We start from the raw sequence: 14,974 nt of genomic DNA, 5'->3' as shown, positions 1-14,974 counted from the left end.
GCCTGACTGACCTGGACACCCCTACCAGGCATCAATGCGAACGTATTGACTTCAGGGAAGTTTGTAGGGTCTGAAATAGCATGTGATATTAGCTACTTTTTACTTGCCCATCATTGTAGAGACCATCATTTTATGACGAGGCCATATACTTACGCATGGGCAGCAGCAAGGTCAATACAAGCAGTGGACAACGTACCGAACCATTCCAAGGTCTTCTGGGATCATAGGGAACGCGGGTCAGGTGAACGGCTTCGAGTAAAATGATGTTTCATGGCTTACCTGCCCCACCCCGAGGTCGCGTAAACCTGAGTATTATGAACATGGAAGCAAAGACGGACAAAAAGAAGAAGGTATATTCTTCATGTCCGGAGCTAACGACATCCCGCACTTAACTGCATCGCTCGTCTGAACGCTCATGGGGCTTCTGGTCGCTGGATATGATGATGCCGTGTCATTCCGCGCGTTTAAAATGGGAGAATCAAAGCACGGAGGGTTCAAGCTTCAGACACAGACATATTTAACCGGCTTTGTTACAAGATGCAGGTGTAGGCCCGAGTCTACATATGTGTAAAGATTGGCCATGGGCACGAGCGGCATGGTCAATAATACCAACGCTGATGTTACATAGCAAGATAAAGAACATCGAAGCCAGGATGGAAACGCACCACGGAATACACTGGAGAGATTATGTGCGCCGTCACCGCTGCATGAGATCGAGTCTTGTCACATTCCATGGGAGCAATGCATCTGCCTGTAGGGAAAATGAACAGATGACTCTGGTCAAGTCGTAGGCTTTACATAGATCGGCGGTCGATGTCACGGTCTCCAAGGACGCATCGTCGAGAGCGACGGTGAGGCACCTCGAAAAGGTTGAAGAATGTTTCATTTCGGATTCGTAGCATGAGGGACAAGCGCGTCGCGTGAAGCAACTTCAACTTGAGGTCCAGCTTACTATGAACGAGCTGAGAGATTTCTGCCTAACAAGATGTGAATATTTGAGCGAGATAAGTAACCACCTCTTTCGACACACTGACGACCTTCATATTCCCTCATAGACCTACGTGGGTACACCCTCTGCAGCTGCCAGACTTCCGCTCTGGGTATCATACGTGATATTGTACTCGTACGCGCCAACTTGTCTGCTGTACGTGTTCCCGGCGTCGTCGGAGTAGGAGAACGTGTTGTTGCTGATTCCTTGGGAGCCGGTGTTACCTGTCGAGGCGAGGTGGTAGGTGCCACCTGTAGATCGAAGGATGGGCGTGCGTTGATGGGTATTGAATTATTGGTGAAAAAATGTGAATTACATACCTGCGATCTGGTGTTCTTGGATGTCGCTGCCAAGAATGAAAGGACTCGGCAGGAGAGAACGCTCGTACGAGTGATCAATCGTGGCGGTGACTACATCCAGTTCTCGCATGAGCCATGGCACAAAAAGTAAGGCCAAAAAAAGATCCTCACAATTATCTTCGTCCGGAGTCAAAAAGGTAAGATTCGCCCAGAGTGGGTACGAGAAGTCATCCTTGAGAACTTGCACGCCATTATGCGTCGACGAGATGGACCCTTTGCTCGTCTGTGTCACGATCTGTGCAGAGCCCACTACGATTAGCGACCATGACACATCACAATGTCAAAATAGACGAGAGAGAGAGAGAGATCACGTACCTGAATCGACGCATTATTCACATAACTCTGCACATTCTCAAACTGCATCTCCTGCTTAAACACAACCTCCACCTTATCCCCACTCCCCGTCCAAATCTCACTCTCAATCCTGACGCTCCTCGTAGCCCCAACCGTGACCGTCAAATCGCCACTCGCACTTACACTCCCCCCGCTCGTCGCCTGCGCATACTCTTCCACCTCGTACTTCGTGATGTTTCCCGTGGTAGGCGTGTCTGTGGAGTCGAGCTCGATCTGGAGAAGGCCGGAGAGGTACCAGTTCGAGTTGATGGTGTGGTTGGATTCGGCGGAGACGACGTCGAGGGTTATGTTATGTGGGGAACCGTCGGTAAGGATAGGAATGAAGGGAGTTAGGTCGAGGAAGTGTGTCGGGAGGTCGAGCGCGCCATAGGCGGCTATGGGTCTAATTAATCAGAGTCAAGTCGTGTCAATCACAGTGCTAGTGTAAGTCAACAGGCGTAAAAGAAAAGGGCGGACCTCCAAGCAGCAGGGACGATTCCGCCCGTGAAAATGACTGCATAAGGGAAGGCTACGCCGGCGACCATACCGTCGACGAGGATACGGACTTCGCGGAAGGGGCCATCGCCGTATGTCGTTCCGGATGGTAGATCTGATAGGTAGTCGTTGGCGACGTTGTAATACTACATTCGTCCGTCAATATCAGTATCAACGGGCCATTTCTCTGGGAGTTACGTACCCAGAACTCTTCCTCACTGTTTCCAGACGCGTATAGTTCAGCATACGCAGTTATCGCATTTGTAGGCACAGTGACATTTATCTATAGGAAGGATAACGAGTGGCTTAGATGGCCTTCTTAACTTTCGCAGGGAGTAGATTGCACGTACTGAGAAGGCAGGGGGAACAGACGCGTCGTTCCCTGTATTGTTCGACAAAGTGGACAGTGGGATGATCAGGTCGGAGTGGGCTGCAGTATGATATTCCGACGAAGACTCGTAGAAAGTGGCCGACAATGTAGCTGCAAGAAGGAAGGGTGTTTGTTTTTTTGAGCGAATGATCACAACCTCAGGCTCGAGTGTGGCGTGTGGCGTGCGGCGCGTTCGAGCAGGAAGGAACGATTGCGGATGCCGCAACGCTGTGACGATGCTGAACAAAGCGACGAAGACTCACCCGCATATTGTCCCGTATCCACATCTGTCAGGATATTATCCAGCTCGAAGATGAACGTCCCGTCCGTCGCAAACAACGGAAGATAACGCGTCACGTCCTTCACATACCTATCAACGACAACAAACTCAACATGAGATGGGCCACTTGCAAAGAGAACGAGGTAAACATACGTCCATATAATCCCATCTCCCGACACAGGCTCCGGAGTCGACGTGCGCCATACTATCAAGCCGAGGATGAGCACCACAATGTCGCGGTAATAAGTGCCAGTGCAACACCACCATGGAGAAGGCTAGCAATTGGACGGAGTACGTACTCTCGACATTCTGAAAAGTCATTATCCCCAGCCTATCGTACTGCGTCCCATTGGAAGTGACGGTCAAATTGAGTGTTATACCCGCCCAAGAGCCGACTTCGCCACAGTCGGTCGGAGGGGTGAATGACACGATCGCAGGACTAATTGCCAGGGCAAACACACAGTACGACGGTGTTAAGATGGTAAGCGCAGAAACTCGACTTGGAATAAGAGCAGAGAACGCACCTTCCATACGAGTTTCCGAACGTATGTCTTCACCGACCAAGACCATCCAGGCGAATGCATCGTACCAAGTCAACAAAGTGCATCCACTGTAATAGGCCCCTATTCCACAATCCGCAATAAACAACTAGCAACTCACTCTAAAATCTCCACCTCACACGTCTTCGCATCCTCCGGCACAGGCGGCGGCTGCGCAACCTGAAAATCGACCAACCGAGCCGCACTTACGAGCTTTCCAAATCCAAGTCCAAGTCCTACCAACGACGACGCGAACACAAGCTTGGGGACGACGCGTCCGAAAAGCATGGCCAGAAGTTCGAGTTATGCACTCAGCGTCCGAGTCGAGGACGACGCATCGCTACGTTGTTCGGCTATCGTCTTCTTTATATAGCGATCTAGCGACTCGGAGGGTGCATATGTAACCAGCGGACTGACAGACGAAGGCTTCTGTGATGGAAGTTAGGGCCTGAAGAAGCTCGAAGTTATAACTGGACATGCTATTCTTGCGGATAGATAAGACCCAGAGGGTTTATTATAGCGAGGGACAGACTGGGACAGAGCATTGCGAGCATGTGGTTCACTCGAGAGAAAGAAGAATGTGGTCCATGTTGACGTTGTAGAGGAACGCCGCCGCAACTTCGGGTGGAGGCTTTCGGGTCCAGATGGTATGAGTAGGAAATCACCACACCAATTACTTACATAGGATTCACGATTCGCGACGCTCTCGCAGGAAGTGAACACACGCAAGCTATCGGAGAGAAACAATGCAATAAATAGGCAACGGGCACGGTGAGGAGTGAAAACGACCTCGATGCGGTAGAGTAAAGCAAAGAGGGTATGTAGAGTGATTTAGTGGAGTTTATACATGGGTCGATCGCGATGAGCATCAAGGGATGCTGAGACCAAAGCCAGATTGAGATAGCTGTATGCAACGAGAATGATGAAGGAAATAAAAGGAATGAAAGAATGTCCCGATGACCAAGGCGCAGGACATAGGAGTTACTTGCCCAAGCCCACCATACCAAGCCATCTTCCTGAACGCCCTACCCCCAACACGCAGCCCTTAGAATTCGTGATTAAAGACTTCATCCCCGTTCGTCTGACGCGGTGCACTCGCACTACCATTGGCACCCGCTGTCGGACTGCTATTCCCATATAGCCCACCCTCTGGATCCTCCGGGAACTCGTTCGTCGACCCGCTCCTCCTCGAATACGTGTCCCCATCTACATCCGAGGTCCGCTTCACCGACCGCTTCTTCTTTTTCTTCTTCTTCCCCTGCTCCTCACTCAGACTGTACGCATCCTCCGTCCTCGCCCATCTATCCTTCTTCCCCTTCTTCTTCTTATGTCCATGCCCATCGCTCGGGGTCACCACCGCATCGTCGAAGTTGGCTGGATAATGCCACCGACCACCCGAGTTGGTGCTCGCTGCATCGTTACGACCGTAGTAGCGCTCTTCCTCCGGGTTCCAGAGTTCACCAGCTGCGTTGCGACGGTTCCCCGCTTCGTCGATGGAGCTGTGGACGGAAGGATCGTGTTCCTGGCCTTCCTCATAAGGTTGGCCTTCCAGGGTGGAGTTGGGGAGGCGATCGTTGTAGCGGTTAGCCCATTGGGAACGTTTCTGCTTGCGCTTGATCTCAGAAGTGTCGACGAGGCCATAGCGTTGGGCCCATTTGGGCGTGCGGTTGTTGTTCTTGTTGTTTCTTACGTTCTGTTACAAGACATGAGAGGGTGAGACGAAGGGAGAAATTGAATGACGGAGACCGACCTGGATATAGAAGTTGTGTACGTGTCCTGGATGAGTGCGCAGGCATGTTGAGCCGACGTGGTGCGCAGAGGGAGTAGGATGATACGCACCAGGGATATAGCCACATATCGTCAGGAACAGATTCAGCCAGAAATCGCTGCCTAGCCCAAATCGTATGGCGACAGCTGTCAAAGGTGTGAGAAAGACCGCATGAGCCACTGGGTGGAACGGCGAAGAGAGGTGGAGATAGATGAAGACGGACCGAGAGGAGGAAAGAGGGTGCCGAATATGAAGATGAGAACGCTGTAGCCATGGTGCCGCTTGGGCTTCAGGTCAACCTTGGACAAGTCGTACGGCCTGCTCATTGTCGCTGTGACATGGAGATTGGAGAGGAGTAAGGAGTGCTGGCACGGGCGATGTCGAGTGCGATGATGGTGGTGATGAAGGAGAGTTGGACTGCACTTGGCTATCACTTGCGCACTGGCTATGTAACTCAGCCGCCCGCCGTAGCTCCGGGGCCCGCTCCGCATCCGGCTGGTCGGCTCCCAGCACGTGGGAAAGCCGACCTGTTGCGGTGCCACACCTTGATCCTGACCGCAACGGTGTGTTGGCCGCCTCCAGCTCTCGTCTTGAACTTTACTCACATCGTTTTCACGCGTCCTTAGCTGCACGGCGTCCCTTGTGACTCCCTGTGACGAGCACTATCTCGACACGCTCGAGTCAGTCCCGCCACCATTACGTGAGTACGTCCAACCACGGCGCCTTATCCCTCTCCAGGCCCCTCTCACACCAACCACCACCATGGACCCACCCTCGCCACCTCGCTCGCCCGTCGAACCCCACTTTGACCTCTCAGATGTCGTCCACGACTCTCCCCTGTCCTCTTACGCCGATTCTGCCATGCTCTACACTTCCAGTCCACCAGATCATTCCCCAGACTCGCCACCCTTCCCCCCTCACAGCCCACAATCCTACGACTTCCTCAGCCTCAAACACACCGGACATGAGCACGACTCTGATCGAGACCTCGATCATCACGCCCTCACTCTCGCCACAGACGAGGACGACGAGGACGCCACATTCGACGCGGACCTCCTCGAGCGCGAGCTCGTCACGCTCCTAAACGAGAACGCGACGGCGGCGAACACGGCGCTAATGAGCGCTGCCGAACAACAGCGACAACGCCAGGGCGAACCCTCTTCCACAGACGCACGCGACGATCACAATCCCGACCATACACACAACAACCACATACGACACGATGACCATGACCATGCACACGCGCTTTCGGACGACCGCGCGCTCCAGGAGCTAGGGATGGATATCGCGGCGATGTTGCAGGCCGCGTCGGCAGCGCCAGGGAAGGAAATGACGCGTGCTGCACCCGCGTTTCATTCGCTCACGGCAGATGACCTCCCGCGACCATTTGGGCACACTCTCAGTTTGCACTCGCCGGGTCGAAGTCCTGGCCAACGACGACTCTCGGACGGGTCGGAATACTTCTACGATCGAAGAGGGAGCGGAAGCGAGAGAGAAGACGATGATGGGAGGGGAGAGCACGGGCATGGAAGGCGGAAGAGGAGGAGGCTGAGTCCGAGCGATGGGGAGGGTGAGATGGACCGGGAACGAGAGAGATTGAGAAGTAGAGAGGGACATGCGCCGGGGGATGGGCTGGGAGAGATCATAGGACCACCACCGCAGGATTTTAGCGATAACATCTCGGATATCTTCAACAACCTCCCTGGCTTTGCCCTACCCGAAGATGTCGGTGTGCGAGGGAGGGACACGATAGATCTAACGGGTTCATCGCCACCGGCTTCACACGACGATGTGGTGGTGGCGAGTGCGGCGTCGGCGCACCTTGTTGTTACAGAGACGAGCGGGACACATTATTCTTCCCATCATACGACTCATATTCAAGGCGATCGACATCCTCTCGCACCCGCAGCCCAGGAGACCTCACCCCCGCACGCGTCCACATCACAACCGTCGAATCGTAGCAAGGGCCACAGTAAACGGAAGGAGAAGGATAAAGCGAAGCAGAAGCGGAAGGATAAGGAAGCGGACAGCGGTGGTTCGGAAGAGACCAAGGATAAACACCCTCATGTGTGCGATCAGTGCGGGAAGAGCTTCACGAGGAAGAGCGACTTGTTGCGACATCAGAGGATACATACCGGCGAACGACCTTTCGTCTGCTCGCAAGGGAATTGCGGAAAGACTTTCATTCAGGTGCGTTCATCTTATTTCTCCTCACTCTTTGCTCTCTTAGCATCTTATATTCCATCAATGAACAGAGATCCGCCCTACATGTACACATGCGCGTCCATACCGGCGAGAAACCACACTGCTGCGAATACCCAGGCTGTACGAAGACATTTAGTGACTCTAGCTCACTCGCTCGACATCGAAGAACGCACACGGGGAAGAGGCCTTACAAGTGCGAGGATCCGCTCTGCGAGAAGACGTTCACGCGGCGAACGACGCTGACGGCACATATGCGCACGCACGATCCTACATGGGAGCCGGATCCCAACATGTACGTGCTCATTTCTCTTCGACCTCCCACCCTTCTCTCCTTTGTCCTTTCGCAGACCGTTGATGTTCTTTTATATTCTTGGGTGATATGGTATCATACAGCAAATACGACTTCAAAGCAAAGAAACGCAAACGCGGCAAAGACGCACACCCAACCTCCGACGACGAAGACCAAGAACTCGAAGAATCCGTCCGCGTGATCTCCGACCTCCTCCAACGCGCACAGAAAGGGGACCTCAACTCCGTTCTGGAACTAGGCGACCTGATCGGCGTCGGTGGCGTCGAAGCTGAACCTGGTAATATTGGCTCTGGGGCAGGAGCGAGCGGGAGTGGTGGTGGTGGTGGTGTTAGTGTTAGTAGTGAGGCGGCGGAGGTTAGGAGTAGGAGGTTGGGGAATATGAAGGCGGATATGTTGGCGGCGTTGGCGGCGAGGGCGAGGCAGGGAGGTAAAGCCGCCACTGCGGCTGCTGGCGGAAGAGCAGGAGCAGGAGGAGCAGGGGCGAGGGTCGAAGATGAAGACGAGGAAGAGGATGAAGAGGAGATAGATGAGTTGGAAGAGGATGTGGAGGAGGCTGCTGTGAGGGCGCGTTCGCGCTCGGTGGGTGGGGCTCCGGATGGGTCGAATGGGGCGAGTGGAAATGCGGCGGGGGCTGAGGCGGCGATTGATGATGCCGCAGGAGCGGGTACGGGTCGGACGGGTGGGGAAGGTGGAGAGAGTACGGGCGTTGGAGGGAAGGGGGGTACGACGGTTGGGTATGCCTTGGGGATGTGGGACGACGATGGGGATGATAGCGATGCGTTTCCGATACCATTGCGGGCGAGGAAGGGGAAGGGTGGGAGTGCTGGTGGGAGTGCTGGGCCCCCGCAGGTTAATCAGTCTGCGATGACGCCCCCTGCGGTCAGTGCGACCGAGAGCAGACGAGACGAGGGCGAGTAGTTCAGAGAAGCGAAATAGTAGGTCCGATAGGTTTGTACGAAGTGATACGACTGTCACTGTAATGTTGCTTGGATCTGGAGCGCGAGTTGGGATATGTATCAGTAGTGCTTGAAGAGGAATAATCCTCTCCTCGTTTTGACTCGAGATTTCGACAAGTGCATCGCGCACGAATTTTGGGACCAGCCTACCGGCTGCAGCTTCGCGGGACCATAGTATGGGCGCTTGGCGGAGGTAAAAACGTCGGGCGGTACCTCCACTCCAATTTGATCCGCAACTGCCAAGCATGTATGTTCTGTTGATGGAGAACGCTGCGCTCAATTTGTTCAGTTCGACCCTCCTTGCAGGAACTACAGTGTTCTCTCAGTCTGTGGTTTGTAGTATAGGTGTAGTGCGACCGGTCTCAAAACAAACTACCTGTCATGAAAACTCCGACTTGGTCCTTTTTGCCCTTACCAGATCCAGCTCTTCGTGAACCCATAACCTTCTCTGGGGTCGCACCGTTGCTCGCATGCTACTATGTTCTTGCTTTGCTTGTACAGCTTCCACGGACGTTGATATTCAGACTATCCTTGCTTCCGTTTGCGATTTGGTCCGGATGGCATGCTGCGACGAGGTATGATTTGGCGCTGAGGATAGCAATGCTGCTGGGCTGGGAAGACCACTGGCAGATCCAGGGGTTGAACTTTGCACTCGTGGTGAGTTCTTACATGAAATTACGCCTTTATGAGGGAATTTTCTCATACTTTTTTGATAGAGCGGGATAATGCAGCTTTGTTTGCGATCAATCGAATGGGCATTCGCCACAAAACCCTACCGACGACTGCACTCCAAGGAAGCCTCCTCCGAACCTACCGACGACGCACCACTAAACCCTCTCCAACTACTCAAAGACACCATCGCACTCACCAACAATCATCGCGGCATCGGCTGGTCATGGGCACGCAATCCCTTCCCCGAAGTTCCCCCTCGCTCCTTGACACGGCTCACGCTCACCCTCCTCCTCAAAGCCTCCCTCTGCGACATCGCGTACTTTTCCGCCGTCTATCTCTGTCCGGGAATCAATAGCCCAGACGGAGATACCATATTCGACACCTCTCTCCCTCCTCTCACTCGTTACGCACGCGCAGTCCTCATCACGTTACTGGTCGGAGTCCTTTCCTACACCGCCGTAGACACCGGATACCTTGCCGCCGCCGTCCCGTCGTGTCTTTTCCTCGGACAATCGACATCCCAATGGCCACCCCCCTCGAATCGTCCCTGGTTATCGACCAGTATCTCCGAATTCTGGGGAAAGAGATATCATCGGTTCTTCCGTCAGATCTTCGTCGCCGTCGGCTCTAGGCCTCTTTCCGCGATTTTTGGCAAGCCGGGCGCGGTGATCGGTGCTTTCGCGGTTTCTGCGCTCGTGCACGATTGGGGGCTGTATGGACTGGGGAAGGGGACGGAGTTTAGTACGGTCGGGATGTTCTTCATTATGATGGGCGTGGGGATCGTGTTGGAGGGGATTTGGGAGGGGTTGGGGATGGGGAAGGTAAGAGGTTGGAAGGGTTGGGTTTGGACTATGGTGTGGACGCTTGGGTGGGGGATGAGGATGGTGGACGCGTGGGCGAGGAAGGGGTTGTTGGTGATTAATCTTTTCCCGGAGGAGTCGAGGATCGGCTATATTGTTGTGAGTGGAGTGGTGCGACTCGTTGAGTGGATCGCTCGCCATTTGTGAGGGCACGTCATTTAACATGGTATGACAATCTCTGTCTTTCAGGCCATCGCGTCATTACTCATTAACGTTCTTTGTTTTTACCTGCGTAGGAGATATTCTATAATCATGACACTTCCGTTACACTCTTGTATCACCTAGCAGGTTCTTTGAACGGAGTAGAGGTACTACCACACTATTTATATATCTGGATTTCTTGGACTCCGGTGACGAAAGTCAATACCCTGATTTTTCGTGGCACAAAATCTCAGCTAAGTGGTCGCAGCGTCTCCAACTCGCCAGGTCCTTGTTCAAAAGACCTACACAGTCAGCAGGTTCACCGACGCATCCTACAATATTCCTACACAACTTCCCTCCCTCCGCCCATACACGATACCCCTACTGAAACATGATACTATAGACCAACTCCTCCTCCGGCGTATCTTTATATTTGATCGCCGTAGGATGTTTATGCCTCGCCGGCAACACCCTCCTCACATACAGCTCCCCGACATTGATCGCCTCGAACTTCTTGCCTTCATCCCCGACACAACTCGCCAACGGCTCGATCGTCGCATCCGAGTCGGGAGTCAAGAAGAAAGGAAGCGAGTACCTCCTCTCGCCCGTCATGTTGCGCACGCGGTGGACGGTGGCGGGGAAAAGCCTGTTCGAATGGCGTTCGAGGTATTGGCCGACGTTGCAGACGAAGGCGCCGGGGATGGGCGGGGCGGAGATCCAGAGCCCGTTTGCGTTTAGGACTTCGAGCGCTGGGACGTCGTCTTGGAGGACCAGAGTCAACCCTGTACGGAAAGTGAGTTCAGTGTCCTTCCTTTCTTGAAAAATACCCAATAAGACAATTGATATGGCAACATGAAGGACGTACAGGAAAAGTCGGAGTGGGCGCCGAGCCCGATGTAGCCGTCGTCGTCGACTTTGCCCTGCGGTGGGTAGTGCAATGCCCGCATACCTGTGATCGGGAACTTGAAGATACCGTCGAACGCGGCCTCAGATTCCTGGTGCAGAGCCAGTGCGAACAGCCGGACGAGTTTCATGGAGAAGGGCATGACGGCGGAGTAGTATTCGTACAGAGATTGGCGGAACCAGGGTACGTTCTCCGGCCATATGTTCTGTGGTTTGATCCCCGCGGGTAAGGGGAGATCTGAGGGATAGTGTTGCTCTGGCTCGAGAGCATCATCGCCCATGCAGAATGCCTCCTTCACATCTTCAAGACGTCAGATGGAGGACGAGGGGGAGTGGAGAGATGGGCATACCTCCTCTGGATTTAGGGTCCAGCTTTGTCTCACCCATAGGTTCGTACCCTCTGAAGTATCATATTATTAATAAATGCAGCTTCCCGCATCTCGGAGTCACTCACCTGATAGCAGGGTTCTTATGCAAATGGGCAGTCATCTTCACCTCCTCATCTAACTCTAGAAAGAATCTCCGCAGACACTGAAACGTCTCCCCAAACAACTCCTCCGATATCCCATGCCCCTTGGCGTAGAAGAACCCGACCTGGCTGCAGGCGTCGTACAACTCCTTGGCGAGTGCTTGACGCAGCTCGAGCGATGGAGAGTCGATGTTCGTGAAGTCGATTACTGGGATTGCCGAGAACGTGGGCTTGGCTTCGGCGCCACGGAGGATCCTGCGCATTCCAGGTTTACCTCCTGCATGGAAGGTGACGAACTGTGTTCGAAGGTAGTCATGGGTGAGTGACTTTCGTCAGCCATGAGGAACAGGTTGGGCCAATGTGTACGAGTGACAAAAGGACGCACCTCTTCGGTATCGGTCATGGTGGCCATTGTAGATCGTCGAGTTTAGGGCGTGTCTGTTAGATGATGAAGAAATGCCCGTGAAGAGTCGGGCAGCAAGAACATATACCTTCAAGCTTTCAATGCAGTCGAGATTTGAAGCTTAAACATCGTTGGGCGGCGGCAGAGGTCCTTCCATGATAAGACAGGGGCAAACCCTGCTACATGGATGGATCTGGTCCGCTCGGTTCTGGATATCTTTGCGATCCCTCGCCCATGACCATCTTTCGAAGTTTACATTCAATAACCCAATCACAGACACCAGTCGGTGCGTACCGCTAATCTCATGCCCGATATCGCAGACAAATTGGACAGTCCTGATTGTTCGCAGGCCTCAAGGTCCTTCTCATCTCCGCAAGATACGTAGATAACGTGATTTTGGTTTTTTTCGTGAAGTCTCGGTGTTCTGTCAATGGTACGCCGTAGGCGCACTGATACCAACATGACATGTCCGCCTAAAGTACTACCAGAACGAACTGCTACTTATGCACCTCGCATGAACTGCTGCGATGAGTTTGGACTTCCCCGCACATCTCCAACCGTGTCCAACGTCGAACGCAGGATAAGTAACGAATGGCCTCGCTCATTTCCTCCGTGTTCGCGTCGACGTATGGGAAGAACAGACCGAAGTTCTTCTGGTGGTATGAGCCTGGAACGAGCGCGTCCGAGAAGAAGTTGTTGTTCAAGATCGATTTCTTCATCCTGACGTTCGGGTGCTTGTCGTATTTCACGAAATGGTTGGACCAGGGTACGTCCTCTTCACTCGTCGTGTTCACCGTTCAATTCGTTCCCGCCGTACCTTCGTTCGTGTCGCACCGAACGCGTGGCTGACGGTTAACTGTCTCGTGTAGCGAACCTGTCGAACGCGTACGTGAGCGGGATGAAGGAGGACCTGAATATGGTCGGGAACGAATACACCCTCGCCACGACGTGCTTCCAAGTCGGAGCGATATTAGGAGGAATACCGAGCAATCTACTCCTAACTTGGGTTCCGCCGAGGATCCTGCTCCCCGGTTTGGAGCTTCTCTGGGGGATTTTCACACTCGTAACCTACAAAGTGACCAGTGCGAACCAAGTAAGTTCAAGTTCGGTCAATCTCTGTTCGTTTGGTGCCCGTCTGACCATGGTCGGTGTTGGGCGCAGCTCTACCCTCTGCGTTTCTTCGTCGGTTTCCTCGAAGGCTCCTCATTCGTCGGTATCCAATACATCCTCGGTGCGCTCTCTCTCTCTCTACCCTCCAATGAATCCGTCGATGCTGACTCTCGTTGATTGAACCTCGAAAGGCTCTTGGTACCGCCGCACTGAACTAGGCAAACGAACCTCCATCTTCCTTACCTCCGCCTACATCGGCACCATGATCTCCGGCTACCTCCAATCCGCCATTCAAGCCTCCTTAGACGGCCACGGCGGCCTCGCCGCCTGGCGCTGGGTCTTCATCATCGAATCCGTGATGACCATGGTCGTCGCCATATACGGGTACTTCTTCTTCCCGGACACGCCGGAGACGACGAAGGCGTGGTATTTGAGCGAGGAGGAGAGGGAGAGGTGTAAGGAGAGGTTGAGGAGTGAGGGGCGGGAACCGGTGGGCGAGTTTGGGTGGGGGATATTTGGGAGGATGGTGAGGAGTTGGCAGTTTTGGATATTTTCGGTTTTGTGGATGTTCTGGAATACGACGGTCGGGAAGGTTTCGACTACGGTGGTATGCATTCCTTCTCGTTCGTCCTGTTTGAATCAAAATGCTGATGGCCTGCTTTATTGCTGGGTAGATGCAAATGTTCCTGAAGGACGACACGCAGCATACCTGGTCTGTATACCAGATCAACAACATCCCGACCGCAATCTCTGGATGGAACATCATCGTCATGCTCCTCACCTCTGCCTACATCGACGCCACAGGCCACCGCATGGGCGTCATCGTCGGCCTCCTAGTCAGTCCTTTTCCTTTCCCTCTCTCTCCTCCCCCTCCCCCCTCCTCCTCTCTCTAGTCTAATCCCACCTCCATCCCATCACAGTCCTGCCTCCTCTTCGGAACCATAATCCTCGTAATCTGGTCCGTCCCGCTCGGCCTCAAAATCACCTCCTACCTCTTCGCCGGCCTCGACGGGCCCCTCTCGCCCATCGTCATGTCCTGGGCGAACCTGATGTGCGGGAAAGACCCACAAGTGCGCGCGTTGACGCTCGCGTTTATGAATTCGCTGGGGGCGGTGACGACGACGCTGATACAGCAGTTTTTGTATCCGGTCACGACGGCGCCGGAGTATAAGAAAGGGTTTAGGGCTAGTTTGGGTGCGTTTTTTTTTGTTCTTTTTGTTATTACGTGTGCGAGCGAGTAGGGATTGGCTGATTGGCTGATTGGCTCTCCCTGTTCGGTGTTATAGGTTTCGTGTGTGGGATGTGCATCTGGGTGTTCGTAGTCCGCGGGTTCGAGATGTGGTCCGTCCGAAGAGAGGAGAAAGAGAAAGGGGTACAGAACGGGGAGAAGAGTCTGGACGAGGAGAGTCAGGGTGGTGTGGACGTTGTCGTCGCTGATGATGTCTCATATGAGAAGAAATTGGAGAAGGGGCCTGTGGAGGCCGATGATGGGACGAGTGTGGAGGTGAAGGAGGCGAGGGGGTGATCTGAGGCCTGAGGTGTTGGGGATGTGCTGTGTATGATTTTTCACGACTTACTTACTACTATTAGATGATTATTTCTGGACTATGACGAGTGGCTTGGGTTGAGACCGATTTGACAAGTGATTGGGAGAAGACTTCTGTCCTGATCCGTAGAGTCCCGAAGAGCCTGTCCTTAGACACTAAGTACGATCATACGGGAGGCCGCGTTCATGGTCGAGTAGACCCACGATTAACATTATCCTCGGTATCGTAAGGTCAGGGTGAATAAGTACGGTCCGAAACGCGAGGAG

The 14,974-nt window shown here is 53.7% G+C and overlaps 6 protein-coding genes across 6 annotated transcripts; 3 read left to right on the top strand and 3 right to left on the bottom strand.

Annotated features, from left to right (window-relative positions):
- Positions 1-982: 982 nt before the first annotated feature.
- Positions 983-3,687, bottom strand: STEHIDRAFT_92714 (uncharacterized protein). The gene is made up of 12 exons (XM_007301022.1): positions 3,486-3,687; positions 3,350-3,376; positions 3,125-3,264; positions 2,979-3,030; positions 2,809-2,915; positions 2,526-2,656; positions 2,378-2,458; positions 2,158-2,321; positions 1,663-2,083; positions 1,459-1,582; positions 1,309-1,398; positions 983-1,239 (listed from the first exon to the last, which is right to left on the bottom strand). The coding sequence occupies exons 1-12, from the start codon at positions 3,650-3,652 to the stop codon at positions 1,058-1,060; spliced, it is 1,686 nt and encodes a 561-aa protein (XP_007301084.1). The 5' UTR covers positions 3,653-3,687; the 3' UTR covers positions 983-1,057.
- Positions 3,688-4,003: 316 nt separating this feature from the next.
- STEHIDRAFT_92708 (uncharacterized protein) lies at positions 4,004-5,545 on the bottom strand. The gene is made up of 4 exons (XM_007301021.1): positions 5,356-5,545; positions 5,204-5,278; positions 5,115-5,140; positions 4,004-5,057 (listed from the first exon to the last, which is right to left on the bottom strand). Exons 1-4 carry the CDS (start codon positions 5,456-5,458, stop codon positions 4,410-4,412), a joined length of 852 nt encoding a protein of 283 aa, XP_007301083.1. The 5' UTR covers positions 5,459-5,545; the 3' UTR covers positions 4,004-4,409.
- A 1,884-nt stretch (positions 5,546-7,429) lies between these two features.
- STEHIDRAFT_25464 (uncharacterized protein) lies at positions 7,430-7,600 on the top strand (the record flags this gene model as incomplete). Its single annotated transcript, XM_007300285.1, has 1 exon — positions 7,430-7,600. A coding segment is annotated over one exon (171 nt), but the record flags the coding sequence as incomplete, so codon positions are not given.
- A 1,384-nt stretch (positions 7,601-8,984) lies between these two features.
- On the top strand, positions 8,985-10,282 carry STEHIDRAFT_51934 (uncharacterized protein; the record flags this gene model as incomplete). Its single annotated transcript, XM_007300441.1, has 2 exons — positions 8,985-9,260; positions 9,320-10,282. 2 exons carry the CDS (start codon positions 8,985-8,987, stop codon positions 10,280-10,282), a joined length of 1,239 nt encoding a protein of 412 aa, XP_007300503.1.
- Positions 10,283-10,657: 375 nt separating this feature from the next.
- STEHIDRAFT_108640 (Clavaminate synthase-like protein) lies at positions 10,658-12,060 on the bottom strand (the record flags this gene model as incomplete). Its single annotated transcript, XM_007301020.1, has 5 exons — positions 10,658-11,058; positions 11,142-11,480; positions 11,530-11,579; positions 11,634-11,944; positions 12,034-12,060. 5 exons carry the CDS (start codon positions 12,058-12,060, stop codon positions 10,658-10,660), a joined length of 1,128 nt encoding a protein of 375 aa, XP_007301082.1.
- A 582-nt stretch (positions 12,061-12,642) lies between these two features.
- STEHIDRAFT_108639 (MFS general substrate transporter) lies at positions 12,643-14,686 on the top strand (the record flags this gene model as incomplete). The annotated part of the gene is made up of 7 exons (XM_007301019.1): positions 12,643-12,817; positions 12,921-13,144; positions 13,213-13,282; positions 13,353-13,768; positions 13,836-13,997; positions 14,082-14,355; positions 14,448-14,686. 7 exons carry the CDS (start codon positions 12,643-12,645, stop codon positions 14,684-14,686), a joined length of 1,560 nt encoding a protein of 519 aa, XP_007301081.1.
- Positions 14,687-14,974: the final 288 nt, after the last annotated feature.

The sequence above is a fragment of the Stereum hirsutum genome (genome assembly GCF_000264905.1).
Source record: "Stereum hirsutum FP-91666 SS1 unplaced genomic scaffold STEHIscaffold_3, whole genome shotgun sequence".
NCBI classification, from domain to species: Eukaryota; Fungi; Basidiomycota; class Agaricomycetes; order Russulales; family Stereaceae; genus Stereum; species Stereum hirsutum.
The sequence above is the reverse complement of the archived record's forward strand: the minus strand, read 5'-3'. Positions and strand labels throughout refer to the sequence as shown.